The sequence below is a fragment of the Dama dama genome, chromosome 15 (genome assembly GCF_033118175.1).
Source record: "Dama dama isolate Ldn47 chromosome 15, ASM3311817v1, whole genome shotgun sequence".
Taxonomy (NCBI): Eukaryota; Metazoa; Chordata; class Mammalia; order Artiodactyla; family Cervidae; genus Dama; species Dama dama.
The window spans coordinates 66,895,997-66,917,475 of NC_083695.1; the positions used below are offsets into that span (position 1 = coordinate 66,895,997).

Here is a 21,479-nt window from a genome sequence, read left to right on the forward strand (position 1 = left end):
ATTAAAGATCTTTGTCTTCAATTTTTATGGATTCCAGATCACCACAAGCTAACTCATTCATTATTCCTTCAACATTTATCAAGCACCTACTATGTGCCAGGCCTGTGCTTAGCACAGGGCATATAATGATTTTTAAAAACACCACCACACACTCAAGGGCAGAGATACCAAGGAACAGAGGTGAAATGTGGAATGAGTCCCTAGGCATTATTATTTTATAGTAAGAGGATCATTAGTCCCTCTCTGGCTTTTAAATGCTGTAAGGGTATATTAAAACAGGAGTTCAAAACAAGTAAGCAAGCATTTTGACCACCCACAATGTACTCATCATTGAACCAGATATTACAAAACTCTAAAATGGACTGGAATCAACCATATATTGCTGAAAAAAACACAAATTTTAGAATCATAAACTCTCATTCTAGCAAGTCCTAGTTGTAAAGATAGGACAAGTTACTTAAACCCCTGAACTTCAGTTTCCTCAACTTGTGTGTGGGTGTGTGTGTCCGACTCTTTGTGACCCCATAGACTATAGCTTGCCAGGCTCCTCTGGCCATGGAATTTTCCAGGCAAGAATACTGGAGTGGGTTGCCATTTCCTTCTCCAGGGGATCTTCCCAACCTAAGGAAGTTTAGGGTATTAGAACATTTAGGAGTTTTGTGTCTCTTGTGTCTCCTCTACTGGCAGGCGGGTTCTTTACCAGCTGAGTCAACAGGGAAGCACTTCTCCAACTTGAAGAGGTGAGAAAATCTGCCTGGTTAGGATTAAATGAGACATAATATAAAATGCCTTTCAGAGGGTCAGTGCTCAAGAACTGTTTATTGCCTTTGTTTCAAAGAAATTGGGGCTACTGACACCAATTAGGAGATTACCACTTTAGTAGATGGTCTAGACTAGGACAGTGACAGTAAGACCAAAGGAAAAGTAAGATATACCAAAGGCAATCAAACAGGCAGGCAGGAGATTCAGCATTGCATCAAAAAGGTTACATTACACTCAGGAACTAAAAGAAACATTCTTTTAGGGATAAACAAGATATGATATATCGATACAGCATAACACTGGTCAGAAATAAAAAGAAATAAGTACCGATATATAACAAGGATGAAACTTTAAAACATTATGCTAAGTTAAAGTAATTATTCCCAGAGAACTACTTATTGTATGATTTCATTTATCTGAAATACTCAGAATAGGCAAATCCATGGGGACAGAAGGTGCATTAGTTGTTACCTACATTTGGGGGTGTGGGGAGATTGGGTGAGATAACCAAGGGATGTGAGGTTTCCCTCTGTAGTGATGAAAATGTGATTGTGATGCTTGCACAACTCTGTGAATATTCTAAAAGCCACCGAAGTGTGTAAGTGGTGAGTAAATTGTATTGAATGTAAATTATATACCAATAAAGCTATTTTTAAAAGATTAAATAAGACAACACTTATAGCATCTCTGAAGTGCTCAATAAATGTAGACTGATGATGTTACTGATATTGTTTCCAGAAGAAAATACATTTAATCTCAATTTTTTTCATGCATGTTACTGATGAGAATCATCTGCACACTTAATATCAAAATAATAAAACTATTATATAATATAGAGGAAACATTAAGAAATCTCAGCAATGTTCTAATAACCTAAACTCCTATAAATATTTACAACAATCAGAAACAATAACATCTATGACAATCAGAAGTAATAACAGTGATACCAATGAAGTCCTCAACTATTTCAGATAAAGTTTACTGCTTCTTCCTCTGTAGTTTGTCTATTTATACTTTCATCACATCATTATCTATTGTAAACATATGACATTTTTCCCACTAAAGTGTAAGTTCTATCAGAGTAAGGACTGTGTTCCACTCAGTTTTGTATCCTTTGGGAGAACATACTACAATGCTGATACATAGTAACTGTGCTTAATACATGTTTATTGAATGAGCATTTAATTTAAAATTCCTGGATTTCTTGTAACTTCTCATCTCTGAATTCCTGTTTCAGCCTCCCTAAAAAAAAGAGGAGGAGAGGGTTTTGAAAGGTGACCAATTTAACAATTACAACTCACATCTATACCTGACTAATAAATGAAAGCACCTCAACAAGTGATGTTTTAACTAGTTTTGCCAGTCTTAAACTTCCAAGGATCTCAGGAACAGGAAAATAACCCGAAACAGGTTATTTAGCCCTCAGAAAACTCTGAGAAATCTATATAATCAGCCTATGATCTCTGCCATCTGAGAAGCCCCTCCCAGCTATCCATCTTGCTGCTGCCTTTCAGAGAACATTTACCCCTTCTGGCTACCATAGGTACTAGTACTAGTAACCAGTAGCAAAGCCTAGTTCCTCCAAATGTGGTACCCAGATCAGCAGCAAGACCTGAGAGTTTGTTGAAAAAGCAGAGTCTCATTTTTAACTAGATCCCCAGGTGATTTACATGCACACTGAAGTATAGCTGACCATGCCTGGTCTCTAGACTCAGACTGTCTAGACTTGAACTCCACAGCAGACCCGCTGGAGTACCTCATGCAAATCACTTCACCCAGGGATTCTTACTCCAGCGCACACTTTAGAACCACCTGGATTCTAAAAAGATTTTAAAAAATCACAAAGCCTTGGCTCCACCAGAAATTGAATTAATTAGCCTAGGACCCAATAATGTTTAAAGCTCCCCTAACTAGGGGAATGCAGCCAGAATTCAGAACTACTGAATAACTTCTCTAAGCTTCTATCAAACAAGATAGGGGTTGTGAGGAACAAAAAATCTGATCACCTTTGAAGAGCTTTTGGCCTAGTACTTGGGATGTATAACTGCTCAATAATTGGTAGTTATTATTATCAGACTGGAAATGTGGAAATGAACTGTCCTACAGCAAGGGAAAAAAAAGCAACAAAACATTAGTCTGGCCCCAGGGGTATGTACCAGCCAAACTCATGAGGACAAAAGAAAGGACACAATCAAAGTAACACATTATCCCCAGGATGACGTCTCCTAGCAGCCAACTGTTGACTGAAGCTTCAAGGAAACTACAACGTGTCAGGTAAGGGGCACACCATCCCTGCAAGGTATCAGCAAAGGCCAGCACCTTAATTTGGAATGTACTGATGGCAGGTGGGGGAGCATTATTTCAGCAGGTCTGTAACACAGGAAATCCCCCTTACCATACCTTCCTGATTTACACTGATTCTTGATGCACACCACATGTGTCCTCAAATCTCTCTTTCCCTCCCCCGCAAATTGTCAATCGTTCTGTTCCACATTTAGGTGATGAAAACTTAAAACCTGTGGTTATAACTTCTATGAGAAATTTCATTTTGAAAGCTTTCTAAATTTCAACTTTATTGCCATGAGGAAAATAGAAGAAACAAAAGACCTCAGTCATCCACTACACAAAAACCCCTAGTGAAGACATTTAATAAGTGTAAGTTTTCTATAGCAAGTTGTTGAAAATCCTGACCTTTGGACTGGGGTACCATTCATTTGCTTCTACAAATGTTCCATGAAACAATAGCATTTATTTTTCTAATGGTTTCAGGTTACATGTTTAGTTTCACCTATGGGTTATACTTTGGCTAAACCTGAACTGTAGTTTCTTTTGAATCTACAACTCAGTGAATTTAGGCAAGTCTACTCTTCCTAGAGGATTCATAATGGACAGGCAAGTAAGTCCACAATCTCTTTTTTTTTCCAACAATTGCAAAGAAATAGGAAAAGGCAATGGCAACCCACTCCAGTACTCTTGCCTGGCAAATCCCATGGATGGAGGAGCCTTGTAGGTCCATGGGTTCACTAAGAGTTGGACACAACTGAGCGACTTCACTTTCACTTTTCACTTTCATGGAGAAGGAAATGGCAACCCACTCCAGTGTTCTTGCCTGGAGAATCCCAGGGACAGGGGAGCCTGGTGGGCTGCCGTCTACGGGGTCACACAGAGTTGGACACGACTGAAACGACTTAGCAGCAGCACCAGCAGCAAAGAAATAAAATATTTGGATGAAGAGTATACATATTAGGGCACTGTGCATATGCATGCTAAGTAGCTTCAGTTGTGTTCAACTCTTTGCGACCTTATGGACTGTACCCCACCAGGCTCCCTTGTCCATGGGGTTCTCCAGGCAAGAATACTGGAGTGCTATGCCCTCCTCCAGGGGATCTTCCCAACCTAGGAACTGAGCCCACATCTCTTACATCTCCTGCATTGGCGGGCAGGTTTTTCACCACCAGCACCAACCGGGAAGCCCATTAGGGTACTGAGAGACACATAAAGATTTATCTCAATGGTGATCACAAACATTTTGTTAAATTTGCATGGTTTAGTGACCATCACCAAAAGCTCATGTTCTATTTCCAGCTCCTCTGCTTACTCAGTATGGGCCTCTTCTGTGATAAATGAATCCTTCTCACTGGGTACACTGTGATTCCTAATGAATGCCTGAACTTAAAGGCTTCTAATTTCTTTGTTGGAAGTCTCAGTGATACTGGCGTCCACACAATGCTCTAGAAAGTCCGCTCTGTGTCATTCTCTGAACTAGCTCTAACCTCACTCTGCGTTTGGATTACAATCTCAAGGGATTCTGAGATTCAGACGCAAAATCTACAAAAATGACATTCTGCAACCTGTCCAGAAGTTTGTCAATGAAGAATAGTTCGAAAAGAACCTGAGGAAAAAAACAAAAAGCAAAAAGAACCTGAGACTAAACTAGACCCCAGCACACAAACACATTATAAAAGGTGACAGCCATCTTTTTTAATTGCTCGTGTGTCTCTCTGTGATTATTCTTTTGTTTTTCCTAACACGTATTTTGTATCCTAACCCACCAGACCTTTGAATACCCTCATGGGAGGGTCTATGGATACATATTTCTTTTTTAATGTCCCATGATACTTGGTATAGGGCTTCTGAGTGCCTGATAGATGAATGGACAAATAAATGAATTAGTGAATAAATCAAAGACTGGATCTTATCTAAGCATGCTGTAGAGAAAACAGGACTGGGTTCTAATCCTAGTTGCACTAACTACTCATCTTATGACCTTCAGCACATGACATGTCTTTTCTAAGTCCCCATTTCTTCAAACACACACATACACATTTGAACACACACACGTTTGTCAACAGATTGATTTAAGAATTAAATTAGATAATATATGTAAAACAGAACTCGAAACAAAATGTTATTATTAAGCATTATTATTATTAGTTACCCTTAAGGCCAGATCAAGATCTCTCCTCCTAGGCACCTGTCCTGACTACTCCAGCTCTTATTTAACCTCCTTCTCTGAACTCCTATAGCCCTTACAGCTTGTTCCACATCCTTTAACCTTTGAATATATCATATCCTGTTCCTACTGCTATTTTTTCCTACACACCTTGTATATCTGAGGAGATCTCTAACTCACAGAATCTTAGAATTAGATGCCCCAAGCAAACACTGTGATCCATTTTCTTCATTTTATGGATAATGAAGACTTAGAAAGTTAACAACTTACACAATGACCCATTTAATTAGTAGAAAAACAAGTTCATTAACACAGGCTCTGCTTAAGCCTTCAGATTTAACGAGTGATGTCACTGAGTCCCCACTCTGCAATCTTTACCTCGGTGATTTTGGGTAAGTTAACCAATCTGTGCCTCAGTTTCCCCATTTGTCAAGTGGGAAAAATACTACTTTCTTCATAGGGCTGATAAGATTAAATATTAATCTATGTAAATTCCTTAAAATAGTACTTAACACATAAGAAGCACCCAACAATGTTAGATAATATTACTATGTTATTATTCTTATTAAGCTGCAGGGAAATATTCATCCTTCCATAGTATTTCTAAGATAATAACCCAAATCTGAGCAATTCAACTTTTCCCAGCTTTCCAATCTCATCTTCCATCTTTCAAGGTGTTTTCACCTTTCCAGAGCAAGTAAAAATGAGGTGGTGGTTCAATTTCCAAATCCCTCAATTCAAACATACAGATACAGATATGTACCCCATCTTTTCTAAATATGCAGTTTATATTTTTCATTCTTCATTCTTCACTACACAAAAAGCAAAGTACATGTATTAAGGTTTGTAAATAATACAAATACTTTGTTTTACTTCATGTGTCTGTTCCATGCAATGTGATGATAGTTATCTCTATATGGATTTTTATGTGTATATCAATCACAGTGTGTTTTAATTTTAAATTCCTAGAGACAAAAATGATGTCTGCTTAAGTCAATCAAACATAAATTCTGGGGCACTTGGACTAAATTAGATCAAGTATTCAGGGAAGAATTTCAGAAAAATTTAGAGAATGAGGGAGGATTAATAAGGACTGGCCCAGCAGAAACCTTAATGAAAAAGGGAATTTGGGCAGAGCTTTGAAGGACAAGTAAAAATTTTAATTCAAGACAGAAAATCAGTGTTCAAGGTAAAGGGTATAGGATGAGCAAAGTGGAAAGACTTGACAAAGATTAGTCTGATTAAAATAGAAACATGATACTCAAGACCATTGAGAAATTCTATTGAATATGTAAGACCAGAGCACTTTAAGAGTATGGTTCATATTCTATTCCTCTTGGGTAGCCACAGTATCTAACACTAAGCTTGGTATATGATTTATAATCAAAAAACATGTATTGAATTAAGCAAAATTACAGTCTTCCACTGTACTAAAGTGAAGAAAACTGATCATGAAACCAAAAGACAAAGGAGTCCAAACAAGATATCTACACCTTCTACAGTACTAGCTGTGTTAGCCACCCAGTTGTGTCCAGCTCTTTGGGACCCCATGGACTATAGCCTGCCAGCCTCCTCTGTCCATGGAATCTCCAGGCAGGATACTGGAGTAGGTTGCCATTTCCTTCTCTAGGGGATCTTCCCAACCCAGGGATCAAACCCAGGTCTCCCTCATTGCAGACAGATTCTCTACTGTCTGAGCCACCAGGGAACCTCCACAGTAATAGCTACTAGTCCGCAAATGTGTATTTACTTTGTCTATATCACTATCCGTGGACAAGTGCAAAAAAACAAAACACAAAAAATTCTTTCATATTCATGTATTCATACTCTGTTTCTCTATTTTTATCTCTTTCTGTCTCATATATATACATACACTGTTCAGAGTTTCAGTCCATTGCTCACAAACTGAAACAGCTAAAAATTTGATTAAGGTACTAAGAAGCACAGACGTTAAGAGTCTTAACATCTAATCCACTTTGATGAAGGACTCTCAGAAGAGGCTCCTGCCTCTACAAACCCAGACCATGTGACTCGCAGGCTGAAGAGGCCCATGGAATTTTGAAAGAAATTTCTTTTCTTCCATGAGGCACCCATGCCACTAGGAGGCCTTGGGAGAACAGAAGAGAGGATGTAAATAAATATGGCAAGAGAAATAGTGATATCTGGTATTGGCAACAGCAACACAACAGGAACACACAACAATCTGTGGATTACCTTTGTACCCAATTATCAAGTGATAAATTATGCAAATGTGGTTGTGATTGAAACGTCTATTTTCTGATTCACTGAAATTAAGTCAGCTCTACAAGCAGTAGACCAGAGTTTTCAGGTCTCTTCTCTACCACTTCCAGCACTAGATAGATCCACAATTACTAAACTGTGACCAAATGGCATGATAACTATCTTTGTGAGATACCACATTCAAATTCACAGGGGTATATATAGTGAGCTGCAACTAGCACTCCAGACCTGGCTAGCAAATTTCAAAAATTACAGAAAACACATCCACTTTGTTTCCAAAAGGCAGAATAAAATACACATAAAACTTCAGAAAATTTCTGACACCCTTTAAAACAATATTAAATTGTGTCAAATCCTTCTAAAGTTGCTGACAGACAAATCATGAAATGCTAAATGCTGACCTTGGAAGGGAGACTTTTCTTGGCCTAGAAAATCTCTAGAAACTATTTTTGGCTGATGCTTTGAAGTGATAAGAGGTCAGGAGTATATAATTTGACAACTGTACCTGGGCCTCATTCATCTTCTCAGCCTCAGCACCAAACGAGCCTGGAACTAGCTTCCTTTTCAATGAGTAAATTCATGAGTGAATAAACATGAAATAGTAGCCTGTTTTTACTCTATAAAAGAGGAGTGATAAAAATTATCAAGCAAATCCTAAAACCTTTACTTTATATACCCTATAAGAACCAAATTAATAATTTAGTTTTAAATTATCTGTCCTTCAAAAATAAATAAATAAATAAATAAATTATCTGTCCTTCAAACATGCTTCATAACTCAAACCTCATCAAGTGCAGTTGTAATACACTTTAGCTAAAGTATATGAATGTGTGCAATGATTTAGAAAAGAAGAATGGGGAAGGGCAAGGGTCACTGTCCATGTTGAAAACATGTCCTTCCCTTCTCCAATAGAGTAAAAATATTTATAATAGCCTCTATTTTCCTATAGGGCCAATTCCATTTTACTATGCTTAAAATTCAACATTCCCATCATCTGATCTGGATTTACCCAACAAAACTTTACTCTTCCACAAGTACTTTCTTCTTTTTTAATTACATATTTTGAAGCTAACAAAAATACATTACACTAGAACTTCTTTAAATCCAAACTAGACATTCGAGAAAAATGAGCTTTTCTTAGAATATTTTCTAATATTTGCTTTTCATAATTTAAATTATAAACATTTCTGAATTAACAAAAGTATGCAAATAGGCTTCTATAAAAAGAAATGTTATGCTTCTAGCAATATGAACTAATATAATTTCTAACATGTACCTTCTATTCAGGCAGGGTGGTTTCCTTATTGCCCAGATCCATAATTCAGCTTTCCTTCATGCTCTTTCCTTTGAATGAAATACCCTCTCTCCTCATCTCTGTACTTCACAAGGCCCAACCTAAATCCCACGTAAGTTCAGCCAGTACTCATCTCTATTTTCCCTGTCACGCTCTGGCAAACTATTTTGTTCCACTTAGCACTTCTATATTCTATATTATCTTTGTGTTACTCTTCAGTTTTATCATTATAAATGTTATCTCATTAACAAGTCATTAGATCATTGATAGCTGGCACAAGGTCTTTTGAAGGGGAAAGGTCAAGTATTTTGTAGGGTATCCTTCAATTTGACTAGTGTTTTCTCATATTTACAGAGAGTTATGGATTTCAGGAAATATCACAAAGGTAAAGTGTCCTTCTCATCACATGATATCAGGGAATACATGATATCAACATGACTCTTCTGCTGATGTTAACCTTGATCACTAATATGTGATATTAAAATGATATCTGACAGCTTCTCCACTGTAAAGTTACTATTTTCCCCCTTACAGACTCTCTTCTTTAGAAACGAGTTGTTAAATCCAGCCCACATTCAAGCAGAGAACAGAAGCTCCACATCTTAAATGTATCAAATTGGTGGTCATATGCTAAAGCCTCCACAGTAATTAATTAATACTATGAGAGAAATGTTTTGATGCTATGCAAATATCCCATTTTGCCATAAAACTATGCCTACTTATTTTAATACTGATTAGTGGATCTTGCCTACAGCAATAATTACAATTGTGCTCTAATGTTGATATGGTACTGTATCTTTTATTTGTTTGATAACCTGCCATTTTATCCAGCATCAAACTAAACACAGATCAGGTAATCAATAAAGACTTGTTAAATGTAATTGAATTTCAAGAAACATTTATGTAAAATAAAGTGAGATAGTGCAAAGTGTGTATGTTCAAGGCTAATACGTATTTTGGCAGTTGTGCTGTTATGTCGTATGTCCTGATGGATGGACTGAGAATAGAAAGACAAAGAATTAACTACCTCATCTCTACTAAAACTAGGAAAACTTCCTGGAGAAAGGAGAACAATAATATTAGCTGTATAGTGCCTTAGAGTTTACAAAGTGTACTCCACATTCATTATTTAGGATTTCAGAAGCTCTCAGAAGCAAAAATTTTCAGGAAATAAAAATTGAAAACAACATTTAAATTTGTGAAAAGGTACTATTAAACTGTGAGTTGGAAAATTAGATGTAGAAACTACGAAAGGTCAACCAAGCAAAGCTAAAGTAAAGGCAAAAAAGAAACAGATATGATTTGAAAAAAAAAAAGTGTGAGTCCAGTGCAAGACTTTAAATCAGGTGGTAAAGTTGATTTAACAAACAGTATTAAACCAAAGCACTTAGACTACCAAAGATAAAGAGAACACAGTTAAAATAATGAAGTATGTCATTAAAATAAATATTAAGAATGGACTTCATGGGAAAATGCATTGAAGGTAAAAAATGAATAGAATCTTTATGTATGTGTTTACACATTTCTTCATTGGCAACCTCCATTTTTCCAGTGCCTTTAACATGCTTTTAACCTAGTAGGCATCCAGAAATATTTGCTGAAGTTCTACTCTGTGTCAGACAGAATGCTAGACATTTTGGGATATGCAACAATTAGATATGGTCCCTTCCTGTTAATAATTTACATTCTATTACAAAGTAAAACAAGACAGAAGGGGCCAAAAGAAAGCAAGCTGCAAAACCATCCAAAGGAAGAAAAGGTAACTATGAAATGACCTGTTCAGGAAAGGCTTGTGGAAATAAGGGGCATTTGCAGAATTGGGTAGAGTGGGTAGTAAGATTTTAACAAAGCCAAGAAAAAGGCATTTAAAGCACAGACAGAATGGCTGAACACAAGGGGTTGAGATAAAGGTGTTTTAAGGAAACAGTGAAAATCAAGCAAGGCTGCAATAAAAGGTATATGAAAACATAAGAGTACAAAAGATAAGCTGAGATTTTAAAAAGGTTTTGAATGGCAAGTTGAGGAGTTTGAACATTTCCTGTAAGCAATCCAAAAATAATCAAAAGATTTCCAGCAAAAGAGTGACATGATGAAGGTGATATTTTAAAAATATTAAACTGGCTTTTGATATGCACAACAAATGGTATATATCTTGATTAAAGATATGATTATGGCAGTAGAGAGACAGGCACACAAATAAAGCACACCGAATATATAACAAACAGGAGCAGACAGTAGCAAAATAAATTTAAGAACAAAAGATTAACCTATGATTTCTTTGTTAGGAGCAAGAATAGCATAACATCACATAGAACCGAGAGGAAGTTAGGCAAAGAGTAAGACCCCAAAGTATGAAGAATAATCCTATTTCCTATTTTCATTTCTTCCATCATGTTTGTATGAAATTCAAGTTGCCTAAGCTAAAGTAGAATAGGTAACTGTATTAAAGGACTAACTAGAGAAGTTCCCAAAGTGATATATAAACAGTGACTTTAGAAAGAGGAAATGTAGCTGCCTTAAAATGCTTTAAAAGTATTCAGAAAATATAAGCCACATGACTTGCTAATTGCTCAGTTAGTTCAGGGAAAAACAACAAAAACAAAAAATCACATCAAGGTAGCAATATGAATGCATTAACCAGAGAAGTGTACCTTACCCAAGCTGGGTATCAGTTCATTTAAATGTTAGTATATAACAAAACTAAATATTAGTCTCTTCTCTCATTACCACACACACAAAAAATAGGCACTCTTATGTTCTCCACCTCTACTTCTTAAAGAGAATTCTCCCTACATTTTCTTAATCCTCTCAAACAATTCCCTAATTCTATCTCCTTTCTTCTGTATAAACTTTGGTCTACTGCATTTTATTTACTTCCTAATTCCACTTTAAAGTGTTAAATATAAATTTTCTGAAGCTGCTTTTAATAAAAGTAGGAATATTTAGTCTTCATATTCAGCCTTTGCAGTTGACAAAATATTTTATACACATTACCTCTCAGAACCCTCACAGAAGCAATGCGCAGCAGGTATTATCATCATCCATATATTATACAGAAGCAGCAAGCCCAGGGCCACATATTCATAAGTGATAGAGTCAGGCCTGAAATACAGGTTTTCTGAATCCAAATTCCATATTCTCCTCCCTATGTCACTCAGTTTCATCATGTGCCAGTAGCTATATCTAATTATTCAAAATGTATGTTATTATTCTATACTATGTTTAAGCCAATACATCTCTTTTTTTAAAAAAATAGGTACTTATGCCCAAATGGCCCTATTATACGGCCATTTATCGAGAAAACCTAATTATTTTAAGAAGCTCATTATGATAATAGTTATCACTGGATGAAAAGTGATGACTGAAGCATAATATTTGCAAAATTGCTGAGCCTATACCAAAACCATTTTTGCCTTTAATTCTGCAACACAACATGTAACAACAAAGACAATATGGGTGATTTAAGGATATATGAGCATCAAAGGACAGAAACAGGGCATTCCTACTCTCTTTAGCTGCGCAAAGGCCTCAAATACTGGTATAGTTCAGAGCATCTTATTACCAGGGAGACATAAATCAAAAGGAGTTCAGCTAGGAGCAATAAAACAGATTAGTGTCTGAAAGGACTGACTTTAAAGAAAGTTTTAAAAGAATTAAATCCAGGTAGTCTAGATAAAAAAAACAGCTAAGAGGAAACCTTTTTTTGAAGCTGACATTCACAACAAAGAAATTATTTTGAAGATAAATGTCTAAAACAATGCAAAAAGGAACATTCACATATTTGGAGACTATAAGGGGAAAATTCAGGAGAAATTTACTGACAAAAACCTATGGGACAAAAGAACTTTCTCCCACAAGAGTGGTGAAAACTACATTCCTAGAGATATTTAATACCATGTTGGACAAGACAAGAAAAGGATTCCATATGGAATGATCCTGTACTGGCCCCTGTAGTGGTGGGAGGAATAAAGATGACCTCTTAGATCTTTTCCATTTCTGATTTTTTCCTAACTCTATGAAGTTTTATGGGGCACGGCCTTCTACCAATTTCCTTTCTCCCCATGATGCCCACTTTCTCCTTTCACAAACGGAAACAAATTGTAACCTTCATTTTAAGCAGATCTCCCATTCTCAGTGAATAGGTAATATAATCCTAGGTACAAATTTCGGAGAAAAAGGCTAATTCCTAAACTTATAATAGTCCCCCCGCCCCCCCAACAGTGGTTCCTGGGACTCTTACAAGTTTTTTCACAAACTAAAGAAGTAGTAGTTCAAATGGACTCAAAGAAGAGCAGTTTCATCAGGAAAACCATTAATATCCTCCCTTCTTGTACATGAACACAAAGCTGACAGTGACCCTGGGAGCTAAAAAGCACTGGGTCAAATTACCATCAGAGCTGCTGCTCAGGATTATCTTTTAGCTTTCAGCATTTTATGCTGAGTGACAGCAAAGTCTACTGCAATCCACATTTTCATAGCAATGACATTTACCTTTGAAAAGATGTAGCCTTAAACATCTACACACTTGGCAAATGTTGTAAAAGAGTAAGTCTGATTCAGGATTCAAACTCAAGAAGCCTCAGCCTTGCCCTCTTTCTCATCTGACACTTAGAAAAAAAAAAAAATGTTTCTCAGCCAACCTTGAAACAGATCCCAACTCTCCAAAATTCCTGTTCAGTGAAAGCCCCAGAAAATACAACAGGCTTTTCCTCGTTTTGCTGATTTATAAGGACAAGATGTAACAAAATCCAGGGAGCTTTGAGAACACGTCCCTAAGCCCTTTAAAAATAAAACTGTAGCTCAGTTATGAAAAGGGACAGCAGGGCAGGGATAGCCCTCCAGGAATGGACACTAATGCTTCTTCTATGCAATCTAAACAACCTTAGTGGCTGAAGACCCAACAACTGCCATCTTGCCTATTTTACCCACACAGAAAGTTCATTGATATTAAAACCAAACCCTCTAAACAATTTTTTTTAAATACCATTTTCACTTTTCCCTAGTAAAAATGAGACTGTTCGTATATAAAAAAAAAAAAAAAAAAAAGACTGGCCTCTGATATTAGAATAGGATTCAGAGTTTTCAAAGGCCTTCCAACACTCAACTCTGATCCTGGCAGGAAAAGCTGGCAGTTATAATTCCATTTTGAAACAGGGGGTGGGAAAGTGTCACTCTGAGGTTAGGCAGTCTAAAGGAGAACTCACTGCAAAGATTTTCAAACCTTTCCAACAAGGGACCAATCTAAAAGGGATTATTCCAGAAAATTTTAGTGGATTTCAAAAACGGCTGAAGACTTGGGTAGCCTCATCTCAGGAAAGCAAGGAATAAGAAAAACAAAAGGCAACTTTTCCTATAATTTCAGAAAGGAAACGTGACCCTGACCCTTTAACAGCCTACCAACCTGAAAGAATTTTCTCAAGAAATTTCTTGAACCTTCTCCCCACAAGACTAGTCAGCCAGAAGTTTTGGCTACTAGTTCTGGGCCTCTGTCTGAGACTCAGCTGCCCAAGAAAAGCCAGGAGCCTGGACAAGGAGACCCTGAGGAGCCCCCTCTACCTAATCACTTCAGAACTCCCACACTCCTGTGTCCCCTCGCCTGCAGCTACCAGTTTTTCAGGGGAACTCCAACCTGGTCCTCCTCCAAATCTGCACGCCCTCCCCCCACACACACACGTACGCAGATTGCTCCCCCGCACTCCCCAAACTTTACCCACCCAACAAAAGTGGGAACCAAGTTTCTCACCATCCTCATAGTTTTTGAGATAGTAATCCGGGCCGGGACCCCCACGGCTTTTTGCCGGGTTCCTCAGGTTCTGGAACTGCAGGAAGTCGGTCCTTTTGCCCCCGAAGCGCAGAAAGGCGGGCGAAAGTCCCCGGGCCAGGGTCACCAGACGCTTGGAGCTGCAGGGGTAGAGAAGGAGAAAGGAAAGGATACGGGGGACAAGCGAGAGGCCGCAGGGCACCAGCAAATCCCTCTTTCCATTCTCTGTGGAGTTTCGCCTGGCACCCTACCCCGCCCAGCTTTGGGCCGAGGTACCCGGCGCTGCGCCTCCTGCGCCCAGCTGGTCGCGGCCCCCTCCCTCAGGCACCCCGACGGTGCTCACCGAAGGCAGTATTTACAAAGAGTTAGACTGTGTTTTAACAGTGTGTGCACAGGTTGGGGTACGCTTCTGCTGAGAATGCGGGACTAAGGCGCAGTTGCTGGGCTTCTGCCCCTGCCGGGAAAGCGCACCGAAAGGAGTCGCGCAGCGCAGGGATCTCGGGCTCCGACGTTTGCCAAACCTCGGCTGAAAGAGGGAATCTGCCTCTCCTGCCCCAGGGGCAACCGCAACCTCTATGCAGAAGGTGAAACCCTCCTTCTTTCTCTCAGACCAGGCACCTGACATCGTTTCTTTTTTTTTCCAGCGCCAAAGTTGATTTTCCTTTTCCACTGCCTTATAACAACTGCATGCATCTCCCAAATCCTTGTCTTTCTGAGAACACTTCCCACACCCGCCTTGCACAGTAAAAGCAATGTCTCTGGCTGATAATTCAGCCAGATCTCAGGAAAGGTAACGACCTTCTCTCCACCCGCCAGTTGGGCTCCATCTTTTTCCCTTCCCACTTGGGCTCATTTGGAAGCTCTGAGGAAAGTGAAGTTTGCCGAAATGTGGAACGTGCGCGTCGCAGCAGACTCTGAAGAGCATCGGAACAATGGTATTTACAGCTATTTAGGTTCAGGATTTCCATAAATGGGTTTTTTAAAGCCAAACGCTGCTAATTAGGAAAGGCGCAGAGAACTAGCAATGCGGATGCGCTTAATGCTAAGGGCATCAGCTATTGAGTTTCGGGTTTCTAAGTTATTTTTAACGCTTTTCTGGTTCAGGTTCTGAAAACCCAAATCCAAATGGTACTAAAGAGTATCTTGAAGACGGCGGATAGGAAGGGGGTGGGGGAACCACGGAGACTCCGGTTTCAGAGTTTCTGACAAAAGCTGTGGCCGCCCAGAGAAGTCCCAGTAGGGAGAAGGATCCCCTGGCCGTGGAGACCAGGACTGCGTTACCAGGCGGGCGCAATCGGGCGTCGTGTGGGCCCACGGCTGGCAGAGGAGACCGCCGCGCGAGTCCGCCCCGCGGAACCGGCGTTTCCAGCAACCGTCCAGCCGGAAGCCTGCACAGCCAATGCAAATACGCCCCGCCACGGCTCCTTTCCCGAAAAGCCGCCTTCCACAATCTTTTCTGCGACAAGCATTTAGCGAGAACAGTAAAGGTTTTGTTGTTGTTTTTAAGAAGCAAAAGAACTCCAAAGGAGTCCACGCAGCTGGAGAACCGCGATGCAAGTAGGGAGTGTAGTCGCCAGCCCCCCCGCGGGGCTCCCCCCTCCCTTCCCGGACTAGCTCAAAGACGCGCGCTGCTGCAAGGAAGAGCTTCCGAAGAGGAATACGGGCCGCGCAGAGCTGTTCCCGCCCTCCCAGCGGAGGCGCGGGCAGGAACCGAAACGGCCTCGGCAGCCGCAGCAGCAAGCACTCAGCCTTCCCGCAACGCTCGCTCCACGTGGAAGAAACGCCCAAACTGCGCTTCCCGCTACCTGCAGCGTCCGCCCGCCCGGCCGAGGTCAGCGGAGACCCGGAGAACTGAGGGGCGGGCGCACACGAGAAGCAAACTCGAATTTCGGGGAGAGTGAAAGATACTCACGAAAGACGCACGGCGGACGCGGCCTCAGGGCAGAGAAGTGAGACTGAGCGCTCGGAGCTCTTCGAGGGAGCCCACAGCTGAGCTCCAATTTGGAGGGAATTTTTTAAAACTCAACACTTGTATTCGACATTGTAGACAATTTATTTTTCATTTATTTATTTTTACAATGCAACTCTCTCCCTGTTGTGAAGGGATCGTGGTTGCCTAACTGCTGAACAGTAATAACCCGGGAGAGGGTGCGCCCCAATTAAGAGTCCAAGCCCTAGAGTAATGTAGAATCCACTATTATAAATCTCCCGGCTTCCTAATCCACCGGTGCGAGATTCAGACCTCCGAAACATCCCTAGAGTATTTCTAGGACCCTTTCCGCTCTCCTTATATACGCTATGACCGCAGCGAGGGTTTTTTCTTTCTTTCTTTTCTTTCCTCCTTTCAAGAAAAACTAAGCTATGCAGTTACCGCAGATTTAAGGAGGAGGGACTGGGGGACCATTCGGTCTATTAAAAGTATCTTTCAAACTTCTTAAGTTTGGAGAGGATAGCAAAGGATATAAAATTAAATATCCGAACCAATTTGCCGACCGCTCAAGCCTCTGCCTAGATTGATTCTCTGTCTGGGAGTGGGAGAGAACTGACGAAACGATCTTTCCGTGGAAAATTCCACTTTCGTGCGAATCCCGCTTAAACATTCACAGACACACGCAGACACGCACTCTCTCACACACACCCATTCCTCTCGGATCTTTTCTTCGCTTTTGTAACTACCCTGAACCTCTTGTTTCTCTTCAGAAGGAGTCCGGGAGGCTAATTGTGGATATATGTAAGCACAACATTTTTTCAGTCATAACTGATAAGTTTCTGAAATGCCTTCTGCATTGCAAACATGTGCATCTTAATAGAAAACATTGCTTTTCTCAATCACCAGTTACAGCCTCACAGCAAATATTCCTGGAGGAGGAAAACCTTTCTTCTCTTTGAGAGATCCGCCTGGTGCATTTTCTTCATCTTCTTCCCCCTTTGGAATGGGGGGATAGGAAGGGGTGGGGGTTGCTACTTAAAAAAAAATGATCCATCGAAGCCCCTGCCTTACCTTAAGAAATCGAGCCAGCCATCATGAATGATGGACGGATCCAGCTGCAGAGAGAGGAAGTTCTCATTGACTGTCCTGACTGGGTTCTTGGTGCTCACATCAAGTAGAATCAGGGTCTTTTCCTTCATACCTGGAGCTCTGTCTACAGGCAAGGGTCTCCTGTCTCCAGCTTGGGAGGAAAGGGAGCGATGGATCAACAGAGCCAAGAAGAGAGCCACCGGGGCTAGGCACGCGGGGGGGCGGGAGTTGCTGGAGGGCATGGCTTCAGGGAAGGCACAGAGCACCCTCATTAAATCCCTCTGATTTAAACCTCTCTTCCTACAGGGTCTCGCTGGTGACTAATTGTCCTTATCTAAAGTGTGTGTCTGTCTGCCTTCCCCCCCCCCCCCCGCTTTTTTTTCCCTTCCTTTCCCCCCCTCTCTTGAGCTCTCTCTCCCTTTTTTCTTTTTTTTTTTCTTCAGTGTTTTGGTGCTGGTGGAGCGAACTCACGCCCCTAGCCAGCCTTCTCAGAGACTCGTGCCAAGAGTACTCGTTCACCAGCACCGCCCCTTTAAGAGATTTCGACTGCAGACATTTTTAAACTTTTTAAAGGTAAGGGGGTGGAGGGGGGGGAGGCGGGAAGTAGGAGGAAGGGGTGGTGTTGTACCCTCCTGATTTAACCCTCTAGGCTCGGGAATCAGAGGGAGGGATCGAAACTATACCGTTGTAACATTTGGGGTACGGGCGGGACGTCTTATTTTTACTTCCCTCCCAGTAAGGCTCTGGGGAGGGCGATTCTAGCTGCGACCCCGACGCGAAAGCCCCTGAGCCATGGAGTCGAGGCTGCACCAGTCGCTCGCCTGTTTGCCCTGACAGCGTCAGGCATTTCGACTGCTCCAGGCCCTTCTCTTTGGGGTAAAGAAGCGAGAGCAAGGCTGGTTAAGTTGCAGAGGGGTCCTGCAGTGGCGACTGTGATTCCTGCCAAAGCACAGAGAGCAAAAGGAGATTCCATGGATGCAAATATGGACCTCTGCGACGCGCTGGGCAGACACACACAAGCCGCCTCTAACCTCGATGGGGCAAAGAAAGACCGTCCAGAAGGAACACAGAGTGACGAGATCAAAAGGTTTATCTGCCCATATGGGTAAAAGGCTGTCCATGTTTCCCATCTGCCTGCAGCTGAGGCCAAAATGTCTTGGGGGATTCACTATATGCTGCCTTAGGCCAAGTCAAAGCAACCCTGTCTGTGCTTGCCTAGTCTGGGAGGCGTTGTGCCCATCTGAGCCACTGGTTGACTACTCCACTGCAGCAGCAGAGCCACCCCCTCAGCCCCACCTCTATATCAACCTTGGGCTCATCCCTCCCACCGGGAATTACACCTTTCTGGTGCCAGAACAGAACAGTAACACAATTAGGTTTCCAAACTCAATCGGGAGCCAAAGCCAGAATCTTCCCACACTTAGTTCCTGGATGCTCCAGAACAGCCAAGTACTGTGGGGTGCACCACCCACCCTGGTTCATGGATCCCCAACCCACAGCACCTCCCAGGGTGCTAGGATTGAGCCCTAGGTCCCCAGTTAAAGTGAGAGAGAGAGAGAGGCCAGACCTGGTTTGCTGCAGTCACACTGTCAGGTTCCACCTTTCGGCTTCTTTCTGGAATAAAATGGGGCTTCTACTTGGCAGATGAGGAGAACTACTTTATGTGGTGTGGGGACTGCATGAGCCTCCCAGGGCCTACTGATATCAAACATGCAAAACTCTTAAAATGCAGAGCCAAGGTTTTCCCCAAGGGTTCATGAGCCAAGAGCAGCATCACAGCCACCAAAAAACGGTAAAATGGCAAACCTACCTCTCCCTCCTTCCCCTCAACTGAAGTTCCCTGAAGAGCTTCTACCAAACTAATCAACCAGGAAATAGAGCTTAGGTGGGTTAGACTGGGAAGTGCCATGAGTTTAGGAGGTCTGCATAAAATGAGACCAAAGCAGGGAAAAAAAAACCCAAAGCATATTATTTAAAGATGGTATTTAAAACCAAGATGTTAATATACTGAAGCATTAGAGGTGATCTCTGGCCCTAAAACCTGCTTCCCACAGTTCCTAAAAATGTCTGACACATCTAGATCCTTGAAAATATGCATGTGCTTCTATGTAAGGGTGCGTGGTATGGTGTGAGTTTCAATAGAAATTACTGTAATTTTTAAATGTGCACTGAGCAACTCCTAGAGATGGTGAACAAAGGTTTTTACTTACCTTTGTATCACCAGAACCAGGCACTTAGTAGGCATTCAATAAATGCCTGTGAGCTAAATTAATGGTAAATCAAATCATGCTCAGCACACTAAAATCATAGACTGCTCACAAGAAGAATGTGAAAATAAATGCATAGTTTTATTTGTCACAGTAAACTTTTAGGTTTCTTTTCAGTAATTTGTTTTCCCAGTTATTAGCATTTTTCTGGTTATCTCCTTTAGGAAATACTTATTCTTCCAAATTCAGAAACCATTAGTTCATTGCTTATACTCAAAATTAAAACTAATTATATATTTTTAACAAGGAGTCAGATTTTCCAAGGGCTTAAACACCTCCTGGATCACAAGTGAATGTACTTTCAGAAGCCACATTAATTCGGACCAAAGGAAGACCACCTGAATGAAATAAAGAAATCACTCACCCACTAGATGTCTATAATTAATATACCTTTCAAAAATAGCTACTCTTGTGACTAAGAATGAACTTGATTATAATAAGAATCTGCTTAATTATGAATTTTATCCACAGTTTTTGTTAGTAACCCAACCATTCAGTATTTTCTTGGTGGCCTAATTAATTACTTTAACCAGTATTCAGTGTCTTCGCCAGAACCTGTTTGTAGTATAAAATCAAACTCAACAAAACAGTGTTTCTTTTCTTACTTCCTGAGGAAACCCACCTCTCTAGTCTGGCCACTGAAACTCTAGCCATGTCCAGCCTGAGGATATCTAGACAAATAAAGTGATTCAATAACATTTAAGGAGTCCCAGATAGTCCTGACTGACTCTGAGATGACTTGTTTAGTCCTTTGGTCTAGTTTGGGTATAACTCTACACAGGGCTACTTTTTCCAAATAGGACCTCCCTCCCCATATCACAGTTTTTCTCTTACCTCTCATCTAACCCTAATTATATTCTGTAAGTAGCTCATTGTTAATGTGTATATTGATGTTTCTATCCTATCTTATGTGTGCCAGGTGATAACAATCTATCTCTCTTCTGCCTTAGATTGTAATTTCCTAGGGAATAAGAATTGGGACTCTATATAAAATATGAATTACTGGGAACTAGATGCATTGAAATCTCTCCTTGGAAATGTTCTGCCTGGTGTTACTGAATGATCCTTGGTCCTTATAGATAAATTATTTTGCTTTCTGGGAGTCTAAGTTTCCATATCTGTAAGAAATGTTGAAGATTAACTGGTCCAGTGATTTCTAAACAATATGATTTCAAAATAAATATTAGTGTGGAAGAACCAACATATTTGCCAAATTTTTATTTTGTCTAGTAAGAACCTTAAATCTATCATTTACTTATTACTATTTTTTCCCAAAAGGACATTAACAGCCAAAAAAGAGCTGAAATGAAATGTCAAAATAAACAGCAAGTATATAAACTGAATAAATTTAGCTTCATGAAAAATCACTATAATTTTTTATCATTTCATCTCACAGCAGTGGAAATATGCCAGTGACCATCATGGGTACTATGATTGGTGACTGGAACTAATGACATATCCTGTGTTTATGGCCAAATTCTACTTTGTAACATACAGTCAGGATACTTTTAAATGATGGTCATTGTGACTATAATAATTCCTTTCCAGTCTCCTACGCTTTTTCCTCATTTTTAGCTTGTCACAAACTCACTGACTCCCTTTTCTTCTATTAAACATTGAAAATCATTGGCATTTCAATGCCTGCTTTCCCCTTCTGAGAGAACTATTCCTAAATGTCTAAT

General features: G+C 40.4%; 1 protein-coding gene across 3 annotated transcripts in view; it reads right to left on the reverse strand.

Annotated features, from left to right (window-relative positions):
• Positions 1 to 17,903, reverse strand: part of HPSE2 (heparanase 2 (inactive)) — a 676,642-nt gene extending 658,739 nt beyond the window's left edge. For 2 of the 3 annotated variants that reach the window (XR_009696126.1, XM_061162356.1), the window contains exons 1-2: positions 17,513 to 17,903; positions 14,494 to 14,651 (exon numbers count right to left, since the gene is read on the reverse strand). Coding sequence is in view for 2 of the 3 variants with exons in the window: in XM_061162356.1 (XP_061018339.1) it covers positions 14,494 to 14,651; positions 17,513 to 17,802 (448 nt within the window). In the remaining variant the exon portion in view is untranslated. Of the gene's footprint in view, positions 1 to 14,493; positions 14,652 to 15,309; positions 16,175 to 17,512 lie in introns of those variants that run through there. The other variant, XM_061162357.1, reaches the window with a different exon arrangement.
• Positions 17,904 to 21,479: the final 3,576 nt, after the last annotated feature.